General features: G+C 44.9%; 1 protein-coding gene across 7 annotated transcripts in view; it reads right to left on the minus strand.

Moving 5' to 3' along the window:
* RYR2 (ryanodine receptor 2) overlaps positions 1-26,490 on the minus strand; it is a 522,347-nt gene that overhangs the window by 91,855 nt on the left and 404,002 nt on the right. For all 7 annotated transcript variants that reach the window (XM_071219601.1, XM_071219596.1, XM_071219600.1 and 4 more), the window contains exons 64-73: positions 19,437-19,497; positions 17,972-18,210; positions 16,453-16,534; positions 14,620-14,750; positions 11,435-11,755; positions 8,699-8,939; positions 8,196-8,283; positions 5,808-5,900; positions 2,348-2,518; positions 1,251-1,310 (exon numbers count right to left, since the gene is read on the minus strand). In XM_071219601.1, the coding sequence (XP_071075702.1) occupies positions 1,251-1,310; positions 2,348-2,518; positions 5,808-5,900; positions 8,196-8,283; positions 8,699-8,939; positions 11,435-11,755; positions 14,620-14,750; positions 16,453-16,534; positions 17,972-18,210; positions 19,437-19,497 (1,487 nt within the window). The remainder of the gene's footprint in view (positions 1-1,250; positions 1,311-2,347; positions 2,519-5,807; positions 5,901-8,195; positions 8,284-8,698; positions 8,940-11,434; positions 11,756-14,619; positions 14,751-16,452; positions 16,535-17,971; positions 18,211-19,436; positions 19,498-26,490) is intronic.

Consider the following 26,490-nt stretch of genomic DNA (forward strand, 5'->3'; position numbering starts at 1 on the left):
ATTCCTACCACTGACCTCTAGAATGTAACGGAAGGGTTCCCTTCTGGGCATCCAAATGTAACCTTTGCATGAGACCATGTCCCGAAAGCGGCAAACACCCCAGACACATCCTGTCTGCACTCAGCGGTGCTCGTCCTAGACCACAGCCCTCAAAGTGTGGCCTCGAGTCCCCCGGGATCCTGAGGACCTTTCGGGGGAACGTGATCCCCTCTAACATCTGTGTGTGTGACGTGAACTCTTCCCTTGAGGTTCAGCTGGAGGCTTCATGAACCTTTTTCAAAGGTTTAAACCTTTTTGCTACCTGGAAAGAGAGCATGCTCTGGTGGGAATTGATCTGCTCTGGGAAGGTTCTCACTAAACGTGTGACTCAGCACACACCCAGGTGCACACAGAATTGGCTCCCAATAAGTATTTGTGGTTGTGAATATTGCAGTGGTATGTCTCACCTTTCTCGTATTGTATTCCAAAGTGTTAAGAGCAAATTAATATGATATGAACCTTTGGAAAGAAATATTTAATACCCAGAAAGACATATGTGATACTGTAGTCACTACCTTATGACATTTGGCACTTTCACAATCATGGGGGTTCCTCAGATGGGACACAAGCAGAGAAGCAAACAGGCAGACCGAAACTGATAAACTGCTAGACTCCTTACGTAACAGGTTCTGTGAACACAGGAGTAACTTATCCACTAGCATCAAAAAATTCCCAAATAACACTCCATGCTTACTTGAGTACAAAAACTACTTCCAGCATTTTTGGTTTTTGCCCCCGTTAAAAAGTAGATGTTACTGTGGTTTCCATTCGTGTTTTCTTCTAAACGGACACTCCCTTTTCTAGGTAACTCAGTTATCCCTATTACAGCAGTTCTTAACACGTTCTGAGTACTAGTGGCTCTTAAATACAGTACACAAATCTAATTTCTGAGCCCTAGGTGTAAAATCTCAAATTCTTGTAGACACCTGTCTCCTAAAGGTCCTCAAACTCAGGTAGATGAAGGACATTCCAACCTTTATGTCAACTAATGACATTGTTTTCAAGGTTTGGCAATCTCTGATGAGCTGCTTTAAAACACATTTGTTACCCTGAGGGTCTGTCCAAAAGGATTTTCAGGAAGGATAATACTGACTAAAATAATACAATTTCACTCTCTTAACTGCTAAATTAACATTATTTAGAATACTACTGTAAAGAGAGACTAACCAATGTGCAGATGCTAAACGTGCTTTAGAATAAACGGGGCTTACCTTGCCTTGTAAATGAATATTACTGCGGATTATATCTCGGACCTCATCCTCAGTGTCTTTCTGCCAAGAGAGAAATGTTATCCAGGAGTCTATGAAGCATCACCTGTTATAAGTCAACTGAAATCGCGCACCTCTTTTAAAGCAGTGTAAGTCTGAATGGTATCTTTCCAGGATTTGAATGCATGCCACTAATTTGTGGGTCTCTTTCAGATACTTTCCTGCTACCACTGTGCCTTGAAACAACCCACTTGAACTCCACAACAAGTGCATTCTGACTCAATGGGACTGCATCTCCAGTTCACAATGGGGGTGGGGCAGGGAGAAGCATGTTCCCTGGGCTTCAGACAGAAGCCAGTCCCTCCTCGAAATGTCCACAGAGTAATTTGGCACTTAAAACACAGCCCACAGGCAGCGCCAAGTTGCAGCCCTGCGAATCAGCTGTCAGACGCCAGCCAGCGGGCCGCACCAGCGCAGCCACCCACCGGCCTGCGCTCACTTGCTGGGCTCAGATACAGAGAGGGCACTGCAGAGTCCCCAGGGCAGAGGAGTACGACCTCCAATCACCATGAGTACAGCATAGCTGTCCCATGTGTATTTTTGAAAAACTGTATCCTCATAAGCATAGCCATGAAGATAAAAACAGGCCACAGAGAAACCCTGGGAACTTAAATCTCCACGCTTGCCAAGAAGAGCTGCCAATTGGAAGGTCAACACCGTATCTCAGCACAAGCAGCACAACGCGTTCTGCTCCTAACCCTGAAAAATGGCCCTTCCTGAATCTGAACACACCGCGCATCAAAAATTGTATACGGGGGTTCAGAGAAATCCGTTTTTTCACAACCAGTGACTTGTCTGTAACTTTTCATGTGGTTCCTGAAAGTGCCCTGAAGGTGAGTAATATAATTTAGAAATAAAAACTGCCTCCAAAAAAAGTAGGTGATCGTTTCCGTTTTGCCTGAGTCTTAGGGCCAGGGCAGTGTACATTTAATAGAGCGCTGTCTGCAGGGGGCCCTGGCACAGAGCGCTGAGACAGCGAACTGCAGACAGTGGGGGTCTGCGGGCCGGGCGACTGCACCCTGCTCCAACGGGGAACGCACCATACTCAGCCGATTCTTGGCCAGAGCGATGAGCTCCTGGTCTCCAGGTGCGCAGATGTTCAGCCCGATGGGCAGCAGCCGCTTCAGGGCGGCCACGATGAGCGAGGTCTGCACGGAGTAGCGGTCGCCCTTCCGCCTCATCTTCTTCCGCTCCTGGTCGGAAACCGCAGCCTGCAGAACCGGCACAGGGGCTGGGGTCTGTCTGCTTTTCTCCCACAGCTGTGAATGTTTCTAACCTGACTGTGCTTTCGTCTTCCGCATTCTCTGCTGGTCCCTATTTTTGAAAATCCTACTGAGAACTCTTTTCCTCTTTCCTTCTCAGCAACTTTGCTAATTTTAAGTCCTACTCTCAGATTCCCAAGTCTCTACATTCACTGGTGTGCATTTCTATTTAATCTTAGAAGGAAAATACACCTTGTAATTCCAGAGAAGCTTATGGATAAATGAAAATTCCATGGTAATTTTAGATATTGTATGTTTTATAATTTTCAATACTTAAGAAAAATTTAAAGATAAATGGTGCATTTTTGTTTTGACAAATGCCTTCCACACCACATTATACATAAAACTATTATAAAATACATTTCCCTTCTACGTAGTGTGTAGGCTTGTCTCCTCAGGGCCTTAACCCTAACCTGGTGCAAACAGACACGGTACACTCATCGGTGTTAGGCAAATATGTGGGATTATCTCTGCGTGACCTCTTTACAACGTGGAAGATCATGCCCCCTCGGGGGTCTCTCCTGCTCATGCTGAAGATTATGTTCAAGCCACAGGGGCACCTCAAATGTCCAGATGTAATTTTCACTGGGTAGCGAGTATTCTTCTTCTCATTTAGGGGTATGTTCTAATGTCAAAATTAAAGTCATAGTCCCCGCCCCAGTTCTGTGTGCTTGTCAAATATCTTTATACAATAAATCAAAAATTGAAGATATTTTCATAGAGATGACATTATAATCGTTTTGGGCTACTGAGAAAAAAGCAGAAGAGGATATAACACACAAACAGTTTGCTTGCCCAAAAGGAGGGGAAAATATACCACAAGAGGATGTTGAAAGTTTTCCACAAAAACAGGGAAACAATGGAATCATCTTACAGTAATGCAGCTTATCTACTATGTTGTGTTAATTATGTAACATATTACAATATATCATTCCATGTATGGTGTATACTCCCTCAGTAAAACAATGCAACAGATTAACATATTTGACTCTTTGTGTGAGCTAGAAACGTTATTCTGGGGAAAAAAGGTTATTGCACTTACATAATATAAAATTTCAAGAACATATGCAGGCAAAAACAAACAAAAAATAAATAAAAATAGGAAGCAAAGCATAACCACCAATTTCTAAAATTTCCATCAATATTATTTGCTCTCTACCTTGTCTTGGAGTGTTAGCAGTCGTAGAGTAAAAATGAGAAAATTTAGTGACAAAAACACTAAAATGGAGAGACTCCTATCCATTACTTTGCTTTTTCCCCCTGCAAATAGGAGTAAACTTTACCATTGGTCGGTGCTCCCACATAGCTCCCACGCTGAGCCATGTGGGAGCTAGGCTGCGAGCAGCACTGGACGGATGCCAAGGGGGGACAGAGGCAGAGGACTCGGGTAGGACCCACTGACGTCCTCTCTCAAGACCTGTGATCCATCCTGAGTGTGACGATACCCTGTCATCCTCCCAAAGGAAACACTGGCCTCTCCCACCCTCTCTACAGGCCGTCGTCACCTCCGGCCTACACCAACACAGCAGGGAAAGCCACTCACAGGTTCCAGTTCAAACACCGTGAAATGTGTGCCGTCCACACAGCATCTCCTAGGGGGGCGTCTCCCCCCTTGATGCTCAGACTGTTGGCCCCAAGGACAGAAAGTCACCCTTTCTCACGGGTGTTTCAGGGCACAGACACGTGAAGCAAGAACAAGTGCCCCAAGTGGGTAAGTTTCAGCATCTGGTTCGTGTGTAATCATATCAAACACGTGGCATTTCTAACTCCAAACAAGACTAGAGGTAGTGAGGGACGCCAGTCTACAGTCCTGGGTGGCCACCCACAAAGCCGCAGCTGACCGGTCCCTAGTTCAGCAAGGTGCCCCTCCCACACAGCTCTTCTCCCACCACGTGCGTTGTTGGGGGGATTAACTTCCTGGGCCACAGGCCACATAACTGCACGTCATAGGCCATGCGGTGGCATACTTTCTGTGTTACCCGGGCAATACACTCATTTCTTATTTAGTGATAATTCCGTGACAAAGGCATACATTTTAAAGTGTTTTGATAGGAAGTTCCTCCCTTTCCCAACGCGTGTGACAGAGAAAACACAAACCTAGGCGCCTGCTTCCCACCTTCCAGGGGAGAACCCAGAACTGATCCGTGTGCCTCTTCAGCCCTGCAGCTGCTGTTTGGAGGGCTGCATAGTCAGCACACGTGAGGCACACGCGTCTACTCTTGTTGAATACGGGGCCCACTCCCCCCGCCCGTCAGTGGTTTGCCTTCCACAGTCTCAGTTCCCAGTGGTCAACCGTGGTCTAAAAATAGTAAATGGAAAATTCCAGAAATAAACAACTCAAAAGATATTTTGAGAGCGAAGGAGAACACCCTCACATAACTTTTATTATAGTATGTTGTTATAACTGTTCTATTTTATTACTATTGTGGTTAATCTTTACTGCACCTGATTTATAAATGAAACTTTATCGTATGTTTGTACGGGGTCAGATACTGTCCACAGTTTCAGGCATCCACTGGGGGTCTTGGAAGCTACCCCTGCAGATAAGGGGAGACGAATGTACGTGACATTAACCAGTCACATGTATAGTATGCTGACTGGCTATGTTGCAAGTGTGTGTATTAAGCAAGTCTTTTTATTCTGACACTTTGACAATGTGGGGCCTTGCTGACCCTTGCCTGTCCTTCCCAGGGCAGGCAGTTCCTAGGGCTAGAAACTTACTGGCCTGCAAGCACATCTTTTATAGACGAACCTACCAATCCAGCGTCCATTTTCCACAGTCACTTCCTCTGCCCGGGCCCAATCTACCTGTCCTAAAGATCCAGGGCCAGGTGCCAGACAACCAGCGCCGGCTCCTACGATCCAGAGCCCTGAAATGATTCAAACCAGCCAATCCTGCACCTGCTTACCCCGCCTCACCTGGGCGTTCCCCCAGACACCGCGGTAAAGGCTCTCGTACAAGTTTCTCCTCTCTCCCCAGCTCCTGACCGACCCTGGGGCTCCCCTGCATGCCCTACCACACTGTCTGCTTCTAGGGAGCTGTGCATACAGACTTCCCCCCTGACCACCATTACTGTATGTGAATAAATCAAATCCCCGGCACCCTCAAAACTGTGTGTTCAGTAAACATTACCTAACCTATCAAATTCCACTTATAAACCTTAAAAAAACCTTAAAAAATCAACCAATTACAGTATATTCAGATATTTTTTAGCATCGTGACACAGTGCATAAATACCTTTGACATCTTTGACTTGGTGTCAGTAATCAGGAAAGACATGTTGTTGATTTCATTCTGGACGACGAAGTTCTGCTCTTCTCTCTTGAAGTTCTGAGAAGTTGCAAAGGATTTCAGTTAAAGTCACATAGATAAGAAGCCTGTGTGATCAGAGGTGGCACAGGACCCAGGTGACTACTGATTTGATATGTGAGACTTACCAAGAAAGGGAACAAGTATTTGTCGAATATCCAGTGAAGGTTGGATAATGGCAACAATTCTGGGACTTGATGTAAATACTACGTTTCAAAGGCAGGAAAACCAAGGTTCAGAAAAGGCAGATAACACACTCAGCCACCACAGGTGGGATGAAAACACTTCCTGCCTCCTGCCTCCTGCTACTGGCGAGGGCCTCCCGAAGGCACGTGCGGCTGTGATGGACCTATCTGTGCTGATAGTCTACCTGCCTTTTAAATTCCATGCAATTCCCTCATTCCCCGTCAACCTAGGGACACAGGGACACTGGCAACGTGAAGTACTGGGTCTGGCACAAATAACACCCCCTCTTTCTATCACAACATCATAAGCATATAATTCTGTCACATAGCAATGTCACACTCAAGCACACTGTATGACATTTTAGGTGAAGTGTTCAAATTAAAACTATAAAGTATTACACCCACGTTATTTCCCTACCAACCACACTCAAGCAGGCGTTACTTCTGCCGGACCCTGTATCTGAGCAGTGGAAGGAGAGAAAACACAAAACAAGAGCAGAAATAACCGCAGAGTTGTAAGGAGAGGTCGACAATCTAACAGGAGGCCTTCCTTTATTAGATGAGTAAAACCCAAATTAAAATTCCCACAGTGAGCATTTAAACATTTTAGTGCATGATGAGTGATCAATGATTTTTCGTGAAGGACAGTGAGAAGAGCGAGCCTTGATTTTCACTGGGCTCTGTACTCTGGTTTCACCATCAACACTGGCATGGCTGCCCATACGGCCTCGTATTTAAATATGTGGGTGAGTATATACCTGTCACATATTAAGAGGTTTGTGCTTAAATATACCCATAAGATTTAAAACCACATATTCAGGATTTTTTTCTTATTCTTGAAAGTATCATTAGACATTCATCTAAAAACCTACTGATCATAATAAATGATCAAAACTGTTCTAAAATTTTGTCTTACATACAAACTTAAAACAAGTTTCTTTGGGTCTTTTGTGATTGATAAAGTTGAAGGTTCTCCGTTCCTCCAGGAAAAATATGCAGCTTTCGGTTTTCTTAAGTGATTTATCCTGGGCCCTGAATTCCCAAACCGCCTTTAGAAGTTCCCGAGTGATCTAGCGCCTCCCCTTAACAGGGATTACTCAGGGTAGGAAATCATTGCTTTTTAGAGGAACACATTTCTTGTGATGTCACAGAAAATCAATGTCCACGTGAAGAGAAAAATTCACATGTTAAAAAAAGCCACTATTTCACATATTATTTCTGTGCGATGGTATTTTAAATGTATGTTTCTATACACATTTTGGTATTAAGCTTAACAGACTCCTCAAGGTAGGCAAGAAATAATACTTATATACTAAATATTAAGTACAAACATTTTATTTTTAGAAAGTGGTACATTTTCAAAGTAATCTGATTTGCACAACAATCTGATCAAATACACTAAGGAGACACCGCAGAGGATGAAACTGAGGTTGCGGCATTTATTTTTACTTTCTCGGAGACTCCCATTTACAAAGTACCATAAAATTATAATTGATACAAAATCACTCAAATTTTAAAATTATTTGGGACACAATTAAATGCTCACCTACTCATATTCTGCTAGTTATTGAACATTGTAGAATACCATAAAGTTCTTCTTAGGATTAAAATCATTTTCAGATTTAAAAATAGATCGTTTTACTTGACAATTCACTAAAGATGCAATTAATAAGTTCTACCACAAAGACTTCCAGCAGGAGTTTTATTGTGTTCTAACATGTGAGCAGAACAAAATTCCTACAGAATTGAAAGTGTGTGTGTGTGATGACAAAGGACATTTCAGGCAGCGACACACGTGTGTCCTGTGCAAACGTGAGTTCGTGCTGGAGTTTCTCGAACTGAGACCGGGGCGCTCCCGGGGACACAGCACAGCGCCAGCCCCCCGTCCACTTCGCCCTGAGATGTAGGGCAAATGTAACTGTGTATGGGGCATAATTAAAAATCCCTCTGAGTTGGTGAGGACAAATGACAAAACTCAAAAGCAGCCTTATATTTGCTCAAACTCCCCAGGGAACCTGTTCTCTGTCCTCACAGTTAAGTGACATGCAGTAGCCAAGTTTGAGAAACACTAAGGGGTTGGAAAATTGGCTAATAATCCAACAGTAGGCACTGCCCACATTTTCCTACTCACGTGGGATTTTGACCAGTAGATAAACACTTCGGCCACCATGCGGAAAAGGTCCTCGGCCTCCGGGGTAGGCTCTTTGAGCCACTTTGCCCTGGACCACAAAATAAAAAAAGTGGTTGCTCAGTTAAACCTAAAGTTAAAAAATAATAAACAATGACCCTCCCAAAGTTGAGTCTGAAACCAAGGACCTCAGGGCCGCAGCTCCCCGCAGAGCACGCAAGGCCAAGTCCACTGCCCTAATGTTTAGAAGAATTCAAACCCCAGACTGTCGGACTGCTAACTTTTACCTGCAAAACACAGACTGCTCCAGAATGCACTTTCTGATGGCAATTTTAAGATGTTCCATGAAAACAAAACTTATCTAGAAATATTTGGTTATGTTACTGATGGAATCATGAACAACCTCATCACTAAGTAGTTGGCGAAGGAAGCCACTCATTCAGGACACGTGAACACTGCAAGGTCAGGACAGAACTCAAGAAATGAATCACTTTTGAACACTATACCTGTTATTGTCCACAAATCGAATCAGGAGAGGGTAGAAGGCATACAGGTCCCTGGCCAGCGTGGTGAACTCGTCCAGGATGAGAAGTTCAGCCTCAGACATGTCCCCCCGGGCCTCGGCTTTCAGATGGTCTTCCTCTGAAACCACCACGGCTGCCTTTTTCTTCAGTTTCTCCATCAATGGCAAGAAATGCGTTTTCAGGAGCTGCGGCTTCACTTTATTTATTATAGGCTGGGAAAACACTGTTTAAAGAGAGACATCAATGTTGCACTCTGCGTGCAGGCTATCACGGGGAAACTGTAATTAGGACTGAAGCGAGATTGCAGCCCCGCCCCAGGCACACCTGCCTCAGCGGCTGGTCCAGAAATGATTACTGAATTGATGTGAAGTGCTTCCTCGTTTTTAAAAAAGGACTAACAGCTAATGTAGAATACAAAAAGGAAGTATTCATTCACTTAGCAAATCAAAGCTTTTCACACAAAAAAGAAAATGCCCCAAATGGAAAGGCTCCCGCCCTTCCTTAGAAGCGATGCTCAGCTCTCAATAATCTACCCGGACTACGCAGCAGCTTCCCTCACTGGACGGCTGCCCCGTGCCAGTGCAGGAGCTGGGTGACGTGCACCACTCACCGCTCGTTCATGGAAGGACAGGGGCACTTGTTAGCAATCGCTCTAAACCTGATTACCACATTTTACAAGGAATTTCTTCCCTAAAGGGAACACATTATATTGCAAAAATGTATAAAGGAGAAATGTTAAAACCAATCATAATCATCCTACCTAAATTAGTAAGACATTCATGTATTTCTCTGGAGTTTTTATAAATAAATAATTTCACAAATATACATGAAATGCATTTTTAATTCATGTTTTAAAATATTCTTCTTTCCATCCTCCATGATATTGTGGGCACTTTCCAAGTCACCAAACACTGCTGAAAGCTTGCTGTGGAAAGACGGCCTGTATTCTGCTATACGATGTGCCCACATAGTTGAGCACACTGCAGTGCTGGGCATTTAGACTGCTTCCATAAGAGCTTTATGAACTTGGGACATTCACCCCTTGTCAGATGTATCACTAGTGAGTGTCTTCTCCCGTTCAGTGGGTTGTCTTTTTATTTTGTTGATGGTTTCCTTTGCTGTGCAAAAGCTTTTCAGTTTGATGTAGTCCCATTTGTTTCCCTTGCCTGAGGAGATTCACAGATAAAATATTGCTATGAGCAATGTCCTAAATTTTACTGCCTATGTTTTCTTCCAGAACTTTTATGGTTTGGGATCTAACATTTAAGTATTTAATCCACTTTGAATTTATTCTTGTGTGTGGTGTAAGAATGTGGTCTAGTTTCATTTTTATACACATATCTGTCTAATTTTCCCAACACCATTTATTGAATAAACTTTCTTTAGCCCAATGTATGTGTTTGCTTCCTCTGTTGAATATTAAAGGTTTATTTCTGGGCTCTCTATTCTGTTCCATTGAGTTGTGTGTCTGTTTTCATGCCAGTACCATGTTGTTTTGCTTACTATGGCCTATACACCAAAAAACAAACAAAAAATCCAATTACAAAAGTAGGCAAAGGACCTGAATAGACACTTCTCCAAAGAGGACAAACAGATGGCCAGTAGACATATGAAAAGATGTTCAGCATCACTAATCATCAGAGAAATGCAAATTAAAACCACAATGAGATACTACCTCACACCTGTCAGAATGACTATCATCAATAAATCAAAAAACAAATGCTGGTGAGGATGTGGAGAAAGGGGAACTTTGCACTGTTGGTGGGAATGCAGACTGGTGCAGCCACTGTGGAAAGCAGTATGGAGATACCTCAAAAAAATTAAAAATGTAACTTCCTTATGAGCCAGTGATCCCACTTCTGGGAAAATAACCAAAGAAACCCAAAACATTAATACAGAAGAACATAAGCACCCTGTGTTCATTGCAGCATTATATACAATCACCAAAACACGAAAGCAGCCCAAGTGGCCAGCAGTAGATGAGTGGATAAAACAACTATGGGACATTTACACAAGGGAAGACTACTCAGCCATAAAAAAGAAGAAAATTTTACCCTTTGTGACAGCATGGATGGACCTGCAGAACATTATGCTAGCAGAAATAGCATAGTGTTCTCCAGTCAGAGAAAGACAAATACCATCTGATTTCACTCATTTGTGGAAGCTGACGAACAAAGTGAACTAACAAGTGAAATAGAGACAGGCTCACAGATGAGAGAGCAGGATGTCAAATATGGGGATTTAGGGGGTGGAGCTACGAGCAAAAAGGAAAAGGACTCATCAACATGGACAACAATGTGGTGATTGCCACGGGGTTGGGGGCGGGGTGTTAGGATGATAAATGGTAATGGAAAAACACAATAAAAATCTCTTAAGAAAAAGAAAAGAATCATGCACACAATGTCAGCACAAAAAAAGCAAATCAAAGAAATTGCTTCCAATTATTCCACAGAAACAGGCCAATGGCACATGAACTGAAAGGTGAGTGCATCTCAATCATTCTCCCTAGTCCTGGGAAGTGAAAAGTACGAAGTACACAGAAAGTCACGCAATGTCTGACATCTACCTCTTTGAAGAAGAGCGTGACCAACACAGTAACACTTCTTGGCACAGAATAAAATATTGATAAAGACTAAGAAAGAAAAAGTCTAATCTTCTTTGTTTCAAATCTCTTTGGAAACTGGACAACTTTCAGCGGCATGGCCCCCTACCCCTCACCTGCTAGCCTCTTCATCCAGGCCCCCTCGTCAATCCCCAGGTTGTTGTAGATGATCTTCAGTATGTTCCCCAGCAGGGTGTTCATGTGCTCCGAGTTCAGGGCTGTGCAGCAGGCCTCTGCCTTGCCCGGGTGGTTCTCGGGCCCGTGCTCCCACCAGCGGGACATGTAGCTGCACAGCAGGGGCAGGATGACTTCCATCACGTGCGGCATCTGCGTGTAGCGGATACCAGACTCGGCTAGTTCCACGATCTCCTCCATGAGCTTCTCCAAAGATGGTATGTTTGGACAGACATCTTCCACACTTGCTGGCAGATTGAGAGCTAGAGGAACACACACAGAAATAAATGGTGACCACTGAAAGAAGAGACACAAAGAGACATTTTATCTGGCCTTCAAGGTGCAGTGTGCCCACACGCCTCACCTGGGCCCTTCCCCGGTCCATAGCATCCACGTCAACCTTTCCCTCTTTTCCACGTTCCTACCCTACCCCACCCCATCCCTTAAGATCAACAAATGACCATTCCTCGTAACTCGGAGCAGACAAGAATCTCAACGTCTCTGCTCACATGCCCTCCGTCTGCTCCCACATTCACATCCACCCCTTTGCAGAGGAAGTGGTTTTGGGGTCCCCACACAGGGTCCCAGCTGCACTCCAGAGCTCAAGCCTGCCCTACGGCAGGGCCTCGATCGCTCAGAGGCCACAGTCACAGCCCTTCCCTCCATCATCTCCCCCCACAGGTCGACAAGCTCACATCTCTCCTGGGTTGTCTGCTCTCCAGTTGTCCTTCCATCACCAGCAGTGGTGGCCCCAGCATCCCACCACTCACAGTTCACAGCTCTGACGGAGTCCTCCTCTCCCTAAACCCCCCTCTCTCCCCACCTCCCTGCATTTGTTCTGTCATGACCCTCTTCTGAGCTACGGGCCCCTTCACTCACTCTCTTGTCTGCTGAACTTTTAGTGTGGTTTTCCTTAGGGCCCTGTCTTTAGCCCTCTCCTTTTGGACTCGTGTATGCGCTTAGGCAAATCCGGCCATTCCTAGGGGCTTCTGCCATGAGCTAACAAGTACAAAGCCACAGTTCTTAATTTTTATGTGTCTAAGACAGAATGTCTTAAAAGCAACTAAACCACGATGGGTCTAAATTTAAACTCAACTTTCTCCCCTCTGACCCACCTCGAGCATGTACTACATTGGTGACGCGATCCAATCAGTCACCCAGGCTGGAAGCCTGGAGAAAGTCTAGGCTGTGAACTCTGTTGCCCCCCACAGAGCATGGCCCACCCCAGCACCTCTCCTAACCGGGTCACTCGGTGCGCCCTGCCCAGGGCTCTGCTCTGTCGCAGCTGCTGAGTCAGCACAAGTCCTAACCTCTGCCCTGAAGGATCTCTGAGGGGCACACGACTCCGGCCACACCCCCTCCTAAAGCCAGGAAGCCCCGCTCCTTACCTGATCTAGGAAGCCCACCTCACTTCTGCTGGCTTTCCACTCTCGTCTCACCTTGCATTCCTTTCCCTCCTGAAAGCTAAATGCACCTCAAAGAGCTAGAAGGTTCTCCTGGCATGCCTGAACCTCAGTGCCCAGATCCCAGCACTGCCCCGTGCCAGCTCTGCGGGGTCTCTCCAGCCGTTCTGCCCACACTGCCCTTGCGTGTCCCCAGGTTCTTGACTCGGAATTCTACCATGTGTATCTATGGGCCTCTCTCCCTCCACTGCCACCGAAAGTCCCCGAGGAAAAGAGCCAAGTCTCGGTATCTTTGTGTCATGTCTCTCCACCTACCACAGCGTAAGTATCTGTGGAGTGACTAAAGTAAAGGAATGGAAGGGAATCATTAAACTCAATCCCTCTACTTGTCACACAAATGCTGTTATTCCTGATTTATAATGAATATACAAACCACTTCATTCTTGATTCAAGCCTAAACTTTTAATCATAAATAAGACAACTTAGTAAGACATGTTTACACAGATGATTAATAATTCAAACTCAGCCATATGTTACTATTTACAAATACATGGTAGAAATTTTGTAGAAAAATATTGCTCAATCACATTTAATATGATTTTGTTTAACTTAACTTCTTAAGTTATCTGCTTAACTTCTAAGTTATATAAAATTAGAATTAGAAAATAGGCTAATTAAATAATGAATATGTGTATTTTTAAGAGTCTTTATTTGCTGAAATACACTATCACATCAGTGTGGCCAGCAGCTGCCAGAAAACACAAGTCACACAGAGAGACCATCTCAGCAGGGAGTTCTGCACTTGGGAACAGCAGAAGGCTCTCCTCTTAGAGGGAACCAACCACCCCAATGAGAAATGATATGAGAGGGCGCTTCTGTGATGGTCAGGCCTAGAAATGGGGAACATCTGCAATAGTGTGAACAATAAAAACTTTTTTACAAAAGGCTGATTAAGGAATAGCCTGCTTCTGCTTTTGTAACTATATGTTATCCAACTCAATTCAAATCCTAGTAGATAATTCTAATAGGTTCTCAAGGGCCAGTTCTTGAAATCACTGGTGATGGTTCTAGAAGTTTTTCAGTGGGGACAGTGAAAAAATTGGATGTGTCTTCCCAGAAAGTTATCGGATGTCCCCGAATGGAAAGTGACGTGACACCTACGTGAATACATACAGGTACTATGCACACAGACACATAGTCGGAGGACGCACATGCGAGGGTCAGGTACACATTGAAGTCAGTGACTCACTGTTTCAGATTGATGTTTTTAAGTTTTGTAAATGATAAACACTGGACAAAACTAACTGGGAAAAACTCACATGGAATAAAAGTGTCCCAATAATGTAGACGTATTTGTTGAACAAAGAAAAACAAAGGGTATAAGTGCATAAATGTAATAAGTAAGAATGTTTATTTATTCTTTACCTTTACCTGGTAGAGAAAACTGAACCAGAAATCCGACTGACCTATTATTTCATATCTGCTGATTATTTTGTCTTACCCTTATGAGTGTTGGTTTGTCTGTGGCTTATTAAGTTAGAAGAAAGTAAACTAATTTTCTTTCAGAAACACTAAAGGAATAGTATATCAATCAGCATTCCAAAAATTCTAAATAACAACACTTAAGAACAAAGCATATTGGGGACCGTGAACTGAAATGGCCCATTAAAAATCACTGCAGGAAAATGCACTGTTAGTCGTTAAGTTTTAGCTTCATAGCGTACCTGCTCTCTCTCGTGAAGACTTGGTGTTATAGATGGAGTAGCTATTATGTTTGTCGAGATGAGTTTCCAGAAACGCCACAGGAAAGGCACCCGCGAAGGCTGCCAGACACTCCCCCAGCGAGGAGCGCTGCCTAGAGGTGGAAGAGGATTGTGGATTGGTGTCTCCCAAAACGTCCAGGTTATATTAAAGTTGGCAAGTTTAATCTCACAGAGACAATAATAATGCAACTAACAGTATTAATCACCAAATGCAACTTCTACATTATAAATCATCATATGTTTTCAACAGCAAAGTCCCTGCCATTCAAAAAAAATAAAAAAGCTAAACTATCTTTTAGCTAAAACAATACAGACCAGAGTAATAAGAAAAACCCTGTAAATCCCCCACAAGCTTAGACATTTCTTTTCTTTCTTTTTTTCCCTTTTCCTTTTTTAACATAATGACTTACTAAGGAAGAATTCCTGCAATGTGAATACATAGATTAATAAAAATTAAAAAACGAAGTACAAATCTAATAACTAATACCACTTTCTGAGAATTTTACCATATGTAAGGGATATCAGGTTACCTATGAAACATTAAGACATACAAGTGCTAAAGCTAATTAAGACACTTGGAGTCGATGTATCATTTTCAAGGGCAGGAAGGTGTCTGAGGAGCCAGGCGTGGCCGAGGCCCCACCACCTCGACACTGGCTCTGCCTTAGTCACTGGCCGAGCCCGGGGCTGTGCTGGGCACTGTGTGTTTCCTAACCAGAGCGTGGTGGGAGCTTCGGCATCTGTGGACTCCTTAACTGACTTTAGATGAATATATATTTTCAAAGTCAATAAAATGGATATAATTAAGGTTACACAATTATCATGGGTAGCTTTAAATTTCTCACTGAAAAAATATAATACTTAAAATTAACAATGTCTGATTATCTAATGTTTTAACTAAAAATAACTAGCTCTTTAGTCAGCCAGGAGAAAATGTTCCTTCACTGGATGGCACTGAGTAAAATAGAGTCCAAATCAAACATTTAATAACATTTCATTATTAAAAATAATTTAGGAATCAAGAAATTACACAGATCACAGGCTTTGGTTCAGAGAGACCTGAGACCCAATCTTATTCCTAACACTCAAACCGCTGTAGAAAAATCACTTACTCTTTCGAACTTCTGCTTTCCTTGACTAAAAACAGGGATGCAGAATGGCAAAACATAGGAATTTCATAGGTTCGGATGTTTTATGTGTGACTTCAAGATCAGTAATTTAGTCCCTTACACATGATTGGACTAGTCCATTCATTAACAATTCATGTCAATTATTAAATAATTAACTTTAAATGTTTTATTGAAGTAGTAATTCTCAGACCAGCTATAATCATTTGTGTTGGTATTCTAGAAATAGGAATTTTTCTTTTAGATAACATGTACTAAAATTACTTATGTTTTATTAACAGTGTCACTTTTCCTTTTTTTTTTTAATATCTTTTACTCAACTTCAAAATTTTATTTTTATATTCTCCCCAGGTCATTTTTAATTGCAAGATATATATGTGAGTGTGTATACACACACACTAGCAGATTCCTTCATAAGTCTCGTAACTCTCAAGTTCAAACTTTATATTATAGTCTTTACCATAATTGCTTTACTTTTTTCCCCATAGCTCAGCTGTCTTTTATTATATCAAGTCAAATTTATCTTAAAGATTGCATAACTACTCCCAAGGAACTCAATACATTAATCAGTTGTTTAGTTTATAACTAAGGAAAAAGTTATAGAGTGAAGACTCTTGTTATTACACTTGAAACAGCTATTAAGGCGAAGTTAAATTTGCAACCTTACCTTTCCACATAAATACTCTTGCTCGTCCCCAAAGCATATAAGCTGGTTAGAATTCTGTAACAGGATACCTGCACATCTTCCACTAGAGAAAAAGAGAACCTCACATGGAAAAACCCCTTGTTATTTATACTCTGGACTGAGAAAGTGCAGGCTAAGAACAGAGTTCCATCTTAAAGGCACACAATATTGTCATGTTGGAAAGAAGCAATATAAGGACAAACAATATGTAAAATGAAATGTAAAAAAGTTTTCCTCAAAATTATTTTCTTTTGGGAGTTTAAAGCGTTCTAAAGGCTTGTGCTGGGATTTTTCAGAACATTATCAGGGACGGTGGCTTTATACTTTTTCTCTAGGTGTAAGAGTAACAGATTTCTTCAGGAAGACGTCACACACGGAAGCGTTGGGCGGACAGGCAGATTGTGACTCCAGAACCGGAGACTTTTCCCCTTTTAGACCAAAAGGGGAAAAGACGGTGTCTTTCGTTTCAAGTCTCATGAACAAGCACGAGGACGCTGGAGCACAGAGAGTGCCAGTTATTTCTGAAGTGACCCGACATTTACAGTACAAATGAGTCACTTTGGTCGTTTTTGAAGCTAGAGAATGGTAGGTGATCTATGACCCAATAAGATGTGATTAAGGGCGAGGGAATCTGAAAACTTTGATTTTCTAATTCCAACCCTGGAGCCAGTTCCTGGAGAAAACACCACAACACGAATGGAGAAAACGATCCTTGCCCTGCAGACCGGCCTCCTGGTCCACTCTCTGTCGGCAGCACTCCCACCGGCTCCGGGCAAAGTGAGCGCCGCAGCCGCGTCTGCGCGCCACCGAGGAACTAGGCGGGTGTTCCCCGGGGCACACTCACCCGGCACCTACGGCCTGAGTCTCAGGGCTGGGTCTGCAGTCAGGGCTGCTGGACGACAGCTCACGCCCTCTCTGCTGCTCACACCAGCAGGAAGGCAGGGTGTCTTCAGGTCCTGTGCTGTTTTTCCCCATAACTTCAGACATACTGTGGATGTTTGGAATAACTACAGCATTCCAGCTCAGGGCTAGGTCCCCAGTGCAAACTGACTGACACCTATTAGCACACACTGCCTGGGGCCCCTCCCCCCCGCCACCCCAGGCAGCCAGTGACTGGGACACGGACACGCTTTCTGTCTCGGCAGCCTTCAGGCCTGTTGGCGGTGCGGCCTTTGGGAACAATCTGCATCGACTGGGAACTAAGCTGAGAACTTTCACGCTGTCTGTCCCGTGGCCACAGCACGTTAGAAAGCGGCCGCAGAAAGAGACCACGCAGAAATAGTCAGCTTTGGACCTTGGACTTGGCCAGTGTGGAGGAGACTGTCCAGGGATTTAGTGACCCACCCCTGTAAGAACGGTTCTGTGATTCACTTGTCAACCTAGAACATTCTGCAAACCAGCACTCCAGTGTCTGAGCCAAGTCTGAGTAACCCAGACGCGGCTTTCCCAGCGTCAGACAGCGCCACCCGGTAACCCCCCTCTAAGGACCAGAGTCACATACGTATCAGGTCTTCTCCAAACTGGTGCTGGCCGATGTGCTCAAACAGCGAGGACAGCACGGGCAGCAGTGCCACCGTGGTGTAGTTGATGATCTGGGTGACGCCCCTGGGCTGGTGGCGGGTGTGGGCAAACTGGCCCTGCTTCAGGTTCTCCAGCGTCTGCTCCAGGTCCTCTGCGGCGCTGTCCAGGAACGCCCGGAGGGCGCTCTTCACGCTCTCCAGGCCCGTCTTCATGACCGTCCTGGGAGGAATGGGGGGGTAGGGGGGGCATGGGGCGCGCAAGGCTAGTGAGCCTCGGGCCACGGCCAACGGGCTTTCTGCACAGCATCCACTCTAACAGTCTGCCAGCACACTTCAGACTCAGCCGGTCTGCTCAGTAGGTTCATCCCTGTTCCTAAACTCCTCCGCAGTCAACTTAATTAGGACCTCAGAGCAAAGGGCAGGGCTAACGCCTTCTGTTTCCGCCAGCAGAAATGTTGCCCATACTTATCTTACAACTAACCAAACGCAGCTTCTGAGCCAGTTTAGTTACCCCAAATCCAAATGAAATGGGAATGTTTCTGAGGCAGTGGCCTCTGAAAGAAACATTTAACGGCAACTAAACCAAGTCACCGCATAATGTCGCTATCTGTGCTTTAAGGGTAGTGATGGGCCTTTCCACAATCGGCCTCTGAAGGCTGAACACTAAACAGACACTCTACTGGCGCAACTTCCAGCAAAACCTGAAGATGGGTAATGCCATCTCCTTTCTTCATTTTTATACAAAACACCCCAAATAAAATTTTAAACACAAAAATGGAAAGTCCAAGAGTATTGTGGAGCTTGATACTATTATTCTGGAAACTTTTATTTAGTATCCTTGATAATAAAACTTAGTTTTAAGACATTCGGAAACTTTTATTTAGATTTACCCTTGGAAATAACTGAATTTAATGCTGCGTCTTGGAGGCTGGACCGGTCATGCTAAGTGGGCTGATGGTGCCTTCGGTGCACACGTGTGGGATCTGCGGGCAGGTGGAGAGCAGGGCAGCGCAGAAAGACTTGGGAACGGCTCTGCTGCCACCCTCCCTGGGCGATGTCAAGCTGGACTCGACTCGTCTGTAAACTGGGAGTGAATCCCTCCTTTCCTGTAAAACTAACCATCACTACAGACGTGGAGCCCCACCTCACGCGGCGACTGACCTGACCCTTCAGGTTGGAAGTGCCATTTTTACCTCGCAGGACATGTTCCCAGTTCAGTCCCTAGTTAGGTGCCAAGTTGCTACAAAAATTACTTGAAATTTAAGTAACCATTTATATACGATCATAAAAATAATAAAATGTCATTGTATTAGCAATTTACAAAAGGTTTTCTTTTCACCTAAAGTCATTATACTCCAAAGAGTAAAATCAAGCCAGTAGGTCCATTTGACTACTCTCTCCTGTCATTATTACACTCATCGATTCAGATAAAAACATATCCAGTACCTCGCATCCAAAGTCTGGCCCAGAATGTGCAGGCAGTTGACAATCGATGTTGCATCATTTCCTAAAGAGGAACAAAGAATGCTGTGTGAATTCCCCTGAGAATTTGTGGGTGTTCTTCTGTTCTATTAATATTTGTGTTTCAAAAATTAGTCCACAGAACAACTCAATAATAATAACTCAATGAAAAAATGTTTGCTAATCAAGTTTAAAACCATGCAGTTCTTCTGCTATGAGTGGAAATGCGAACGTACGTGGGGAAGCAGTGAAGCAGGTCAGGCCAAGGGGCTGACAAAACTCAGGAAGCGTCCAAAGCAATGCGCCGGGGACAAGGGTTTAACCAAATTCTTCGAGCGCAGCCTCCCCACACCAGCTCATCCCAGCTTTAATTCACATTGTGTGACAGCTCTCTAAGTCAGCTCATAGCCTTCATAAGATGAGGCAGGCTAAAACTTTAAAAAATTTAATCCCATTTTAATTACCCCAAGTGTCTCTGCTTTCTAATTGCATTCCACTGCATTCAGATGAATTAATTTGCCTGAATGTTATTGGTCTTTGGTGAAAAAGAAGCACCAAGCTATCGTGTAAAAAAGCATCAGAAGCCAGAAAGCTTTAATTCTACCCTCACGAGATATTTGAAATGAGGATGACTCTTCTTGAAAGTTGAAATTCACTCATTTTAGTTGGCAGAAATATGAATTATACAATTACCACACACACACACACACACAGAAAAGCAAGCCCAAAGTCACAAAGGGACTGGCCACTCACAATGTAGTCTGACATTATGGCTTCTTCATTCTACATTCCATTCACAATGTGTACACGTGTGTATGTGTGTGTGTTCACTATGTAACATCATTTCCTAGACCTGAGGTTAATAACTCCTACTTGAATGTAAGATTTTAATATATTTGAGTATGTTATATTCTTTATACACAAAAACATAAAATGAATGAAATAAGTACACATGGACGTTAATATGCTTTAGAGTGCCAGTAAGCCAGTTTTGTGGCTTGACACAAATAAGAAGTAAAGTAAGGCACTCATCGATGGGACCCTGAGTTCTTTAAGAGAAGGTCCATTCATCTTGTGCTTTGTATCGCAGAGCTTCTGGTGATAATGAAGACAAAACCAGCAGAAGGGCAGAATTTTTTATGTCCCAGATATTGGCTGGTGGCGATCACAGGGCTTGTACTGTAGTCCCTGAAAGTAGTACTCACTCAATTATTCATCCGCTCAATAAACACATGTTAAATACTAGGCACTCTCAAACTTCAAGTAGTAAGCAAAGCAGTTATTAAGCTACTTGCATTTTAACGAGGAATACAGAGAGCAAACAATTAATGAAAATTCATACGTGACATCAGGCCACAGTAAAAATACGTAGCAGGACGTAGGGATAGAGTTTCAGGGGAGAGGTCCTGAGGCCGTCCCCCAAAGAAGTCATGGCGGATGAGCGAACCCGTGCATGAGGGCCCCCACTGTGCATGAGGCCTCCTTGGGGGAGGCCTGGGCGGAGGCAGCGCACATGCGAAGGCTCACACACAGAAGACTAGGCAAGGGTGTCAACAAAGGAGGCTGGTGCTGGACTCTGGGAAGAGGCGATGCCTGCCAGAGCAGGCAGGACGTCCCCGAGCCTGGCTGTCAGAGCAATAGCTCTGGGTATCTTTTTTAATTGCAACTGAAAGACATTCTTAGGTTTTAAATGGATTGGAATCTGATTGATATTGGATGAGGTTCCAACATGCAAAACTGGAAGAGCAAGAGCAGACCCGAGTTAGGAAGCTGCTGCGGTGGAGTCAGAGGGCTGATGGAGGTGGACTTGGATCAGACTCTCAGCAGTGACGACATTAAGACCAGATTTTTAAGTTTTTCCTTATGGATTCAGTGGGAGGCGAGGGGGCCAGGAGACAAGAACAACTCCAAGATGGTTTCGGAGAGCAGTCGTGTGAGCGGTGGGCAGATGGGGATGGGGCTCAGTAATGTGCAGAGACAAGAGACCAGCAGACTGGGAAGGGGGTCGGGGTCGTGTCCTCTGCGGCCCCCAGGTTATCTCCAAGCAGGCAACTGATAGAAAAATCTGCAGTGCAGAGAAGAGATCCTGGGGGAGCTATAAATTTGGGCACCTTACACACAGAGGTAATTTTTAAAGTCCTGGGCCTACATGAAAGCAGCCAGCATGAGCGTGTATATACATCACTGAAAAAAGGCCCCAGGGCCTGGAATGCCTGGAGGGTAAAAGGTAAGGACGGTGCAGCACAGAAGAAGTGAGGGAAGGCCCGGGAGGAAGGGTTCACAGACATCAGGGATGAGGCTCAGGCAAGCTGTTACTGAGCACCAGGCAGGGAGGCTGGCCCCAACTCTCTTCAAACTCACAGTCCGTCCCCCTCTCCCTTCGCTGTCTGTATAAACGAGCAGTACTTGTGCAGAGCCAGCCAGGCCCTCTTCCCGCCGGGTGGCTTGTGAGGAGGGATTTCTGTTTGCTTTGGTCCATGACGTGGCCCAGCACCTAGGCCAGTGTTTGGCACAGGGCAGGCACTCGGTTAAATCACCAGGGGCAGACATGTTCGGTGCGTCAAATGAAAACGTGTCTGGTGAGCGTCAGATTTCTGTGATAGTTAAAGTCTGAAACTGTAAGCTCCGTGAGTCCACACATTTCGGCGTTCTCCACATGGGACACAGCACGACTTTGCGTGGGACCATCTCAATGTGGAAAACGGCAGTCAAGGACCCCAAGGATGCAGAAAAAGTATTAGCTAAATATCAACTCTTTATGGTGCAGGCCAAGAGAAACCATCTACTTGACAGGTAGACAGCTAAACAACGGTTATTCTTGAAAAAAAATACAACATGTAGGAAGGTTTTTAATTAAATAAGAACCATCTAAATAATGCCCTTCTGAAGGCTAGCCACACCGCCGTTCAGAAGCATCACTTAATAGGAGCAGGAAGAGCAGCAAAAAGGGTAGTAAAATGCTAACATTTTCAAGTGATGATTATATTTTTATGTATTAACTGTATGTACTTGCTTAACTGCTCTAAATAGTGTAAAAAAAAAAAAACAAAGTTTGATACTTTTAAGCTCATGCTTTCTCAAGGTCCAAACTACTTCCCTTGTCTTCAAACACAGCTCCTAATCACCTAGGGAGAGAGACGGTGACGGATTGAAACCCGTCTGTCCTGAAGACTGTGTTTGGCTCCCTGTGAGGGACTGAGTGTGTGAGTGACACTCCCAGCCGGCCTCGGATCGAACAACCGCAGGTGGCAAGCACGGCACCGACACGTGTAAAACACCACCAGTCTCTAAATAAAAGTAACGATGTTAAAGCTGTCAGAGTCAAAATATCTTTTTGCATTTTAATCCCAAATTGGCTTGTGGTTTTCAGTGGTTTTTAACACAAGGTTTGCAACACTCAGGAGTTTGCAGTACCATCCAGAATCTGAGTGCTCTGTGCTGCTCCTGTTTTGCAGCCTGACCTACTGAGGATCACCGGAGTGTGGCCCCCTCCCAGGCAGAGGAGGAGCAGGTGCTCCGAGTTTTCTTCCTGCCCCCTCCTCCTGCACGGCTCTGCACAGTGCCTCACGACATTCTCCTCTCCGATAGTGGTTAACCTTGGCAGAACCCCTATTAACAGTGTAAAGTAAAGTTAGGCTAAATATAATTTCTCTCAAAATGATGAGGCAATCGAGAGAACCTGAAGAGTGCCAATGACTTTATCACCTCTGGAATCTGTGGCACTGATAGAAATAAAATTACCAATTCCTTAACTCACTGAGATGTTTTGGTTAAACTGACAACATATTTCTGATAATTACACATTTATTCATTGGCCCCAAGTAAGGAAAGTCTCTCATACTAATATGCTCAAATTAAAGAAATACCTGTATCGCTGTAATACTATCTTCTGACATTATTTTCATTAGCGTGTCTGAATCTGATGTTTCTGCCTCTACCTAGGAATTGGGTTACTTTTATAAAGATATAAAACAAGTCCAGGAAACTCGTCTTTGCCACGTATACTGTCGTAAACTACAGGACGTCTAAGTTAAGGAAAGGCCATCGCTGTCCCCTGGGGGCAGTCACATGGTCCGGAGCAGCAGCATGCCTGGAGGAACAGACATCCTCAGCACAGGGGAACTCCACCCTCAGGCGAGCCCCGTCCTGAGCCACCGCACTTTAATGACTGTCCTCTCAGCCTGTGTGCCCTACGACAGTGAGCACAAGCACAACTGAATGTTTTAGGGATGACACAGATGTACACGAGTTCTCCAATTCTCTCGTGGGAACACACGCACAGGTTTCGGCAGCAGATACGGAAGGAGCAACATCAACTTAGTCTGCCAACTGCTTAATCAAGGAGAGATACCGACTGATAGAACTGATTGTATTACTTGGCTATTAAAACTCTTGCACACATAACACTAAGATTTATGCCCGGTTTAAATTGGACACACTCACCTTGGAGAAAGAAACACACACTCAACAAGCACGAGTGCTTCATTTCGACCCAGAACACTCATCTTGTTCAATGCTCTGCAGCTGACACTAAAGCCGAATTAAAGACGTGACACGCTGACTTCCAGAGTCATTTAAGGTCGAATCAAAAGAAATACTGGAGCACGATGCTCATTATGTTACAGAATGCTTGCTTTTTCCAGGCATTTCTAGAAGTCTCTCTGTTATTAAATTTGGAACTTCTCCAGTAACTCTGGGGAATCTCTGGACAATTTAATCTCTCTCTAATATGATTTAAAAAATTCACCAGAAGATGGGAAAGTAGAAAAGCTCCCCAAACGGTAACTATTTTGAGTGTCAGTCTTCTCACATCGCTCCTCGGACAGAAAGGATCACGGCAGGTGGAGTACAATTATCCTGCTGGAACGGTCACTGATTACGCATCCTTCTGGGTCGGTGTACGGTCCTTGTGCATTTTCACAGATTGCTTAAGGAACCTGAATAACATGATCCTAAATTGTAAGGTAATCATGTGGATACTACATTTTTCTTAATAACCACAAGCAAAAAATGTTAAGTTTGGGTCACTCATGAACGTAAGAAAATTTCAAATTGAGAGCACACTTCTCCTTGCAGACATCCGCTCACTTATCTCTTAGGTAGGTGTAGGCTTCTGGAAGGTAGGCCCTGGGTGGGTCATTCACTCAGTCATCAGAGACTTATAAAAGGCCTACTGTGTGTCAGACCCCCTGCTGGCACCGAGGATACAGCAATGAGCCCTCAGAGAGCTGAGCGATTGGTGCCGGAAGGCGATGCTGCTCTGGCCACTGCATGGGAGAGGGGCAGGGCTGGTGCAGGAGCTCTGAGAGCGCCCCAACAGCAGGAGTAACGTCGGGAGGTGGGAGTGGAGTATTTAGGCTGAACTCTGAAGGAGGAGCAGTGGTGAGGATGAGAGGCTGGCAAGGTGAATGCTAGGGGGACCCTGTGGCCATCAGCAATGCCAGTACCTGCAGGGACCCTGAGCAGGAAGCAAAGAAAGGCCCCTTCGGCTGAAGCACAGTGAGCAAGAGCTTGCTGGGAAATGCGGACAGAGGCCCACAGGGACCTCACAAAACACTCCCATGGCCAGACGGAGAATTCTGACCTTGATTCTAAAGAAATGGGAAGCCACTGGAGGGATACGACATGGGGACTGTGTCCTAGGTAAGACGGGGCTGGGAGGAGCCCCGTTCAGAAGGTTCAGCAGGGGGGCAGAGAGAATGGCTGGTATCCCCAGGGACTGCGGGCCTGACAGCCTTGGGCTGGCCTGGTGGGGGCGGAGGCACGATGGCCCACCAGGAAACCCTTTCGAGTCCCCCCAGCCTGTGAGAACGCCTTGCACGTGGCAGCGGGCACAGAGGCTTCACCGCAGTAACGTGGAAAACGAGGGCCAGCGAGGCCTAGATGTGGTCTCACAGGCAAACCTGTGTGTGCTGCTGCTGCCCTCGCTGCTCCGACAGCCTCGGAGGGGCTGCACTGGGCTGTCATGCTGGGTCTGTGTGGTCTCTCCCTGCCTGAAGTCGGGAATCGGAACTTCACGTAGCAAAAGGGGGAAAAGTGGGAGTGGGGGGGATGGCCGCACCAGTTCCTCAGTCAGCATGGATCCCGAAAGCGGGAAACCAGGGTCCTTCCCGCTGGGTCCTGTCTGGGCCCAGAAGGAGTCCCCAAAAGACAAGAGCGCAGGGACTTACGTCACTAGAGGGCATTTCAGACTTCCAGAGGCAAGCCTACACATAAACAAAATGCCATTTTCTCCTTCACTTTCCCCATCAAGTATCTTAATGGAAACCCAAGAACTCCTTACTGTTCTGCAGGGAATATATGGCTTGTCGCCCCTTTCTAAACCTCACCTTTTTCTAATATCAAATGATTGCATGAAACACCTCAAAAGGACTATCTGAGGCATAAAAACACTATAAATCTCTCTAATTCTCGAGAATGTGCTTCAAAGGCTAGGAAATATTTAGATTAAAGATACACACAGATGGATTAAGTCCAAGTGTTGGGATTCCTCACTTTATAAATCAGAAAAATCCTTCACTCCAGACAAGGTGTGGAGATATCACTACCACCTAGTGCCCAACTAGGGCAAGTGTTCAGACTAGCTCCCTGCAGTGCCGCCACCACGACAAGGTCTGTCCCCTGCGGTGTCACAAAGCTCTCGTCACCTCACCTGCGCTTTCCTGACACGTTTCGGCTCACTGTGACTCTTCCCACCACTCACTCTGCCTGCAGACACCGAGCCTGGGGGTTTCTTTGTCCACCCCACTCTCAGGTGACGAGGGACAGCTGGTGTGTGCGGGCTAAAGCTGGCCGCTCACACAACATGCTGAGTGTACTGTCCGGCATGAGACAGAAACACGCACTGGAGCTCTAAGACTGATACACCTGTTATTCTAACCTAGTTCAAAAGCTTTTAAAAAAACGGTTCGGAGACAGGAAGTCCTTGTCCGCATCATTCAATTGGTTTAGTTCACAGGTAGGACTCGGCACCTAGAATTTCCGTTTCAAGGCCACACTGTTCTCTCCAGGACACCAGGGGAGTGTCTGAAGCCAGGTT

This window comes from Desmodus rotundus, chromosome 10 (genome assembly GCF_022682495.2).
Source record: "Desmodus rotundus isolate HL8 chromosome 10, HLdesRot8A.1, whole genome shotgun sequence".
Taxonomy (NCBI): Eukaryota; Metazoa; Chordata; class Mammalia; order Chiroptera; family Phyllostomidae; genus Desmodus; species Desmodus rotundus.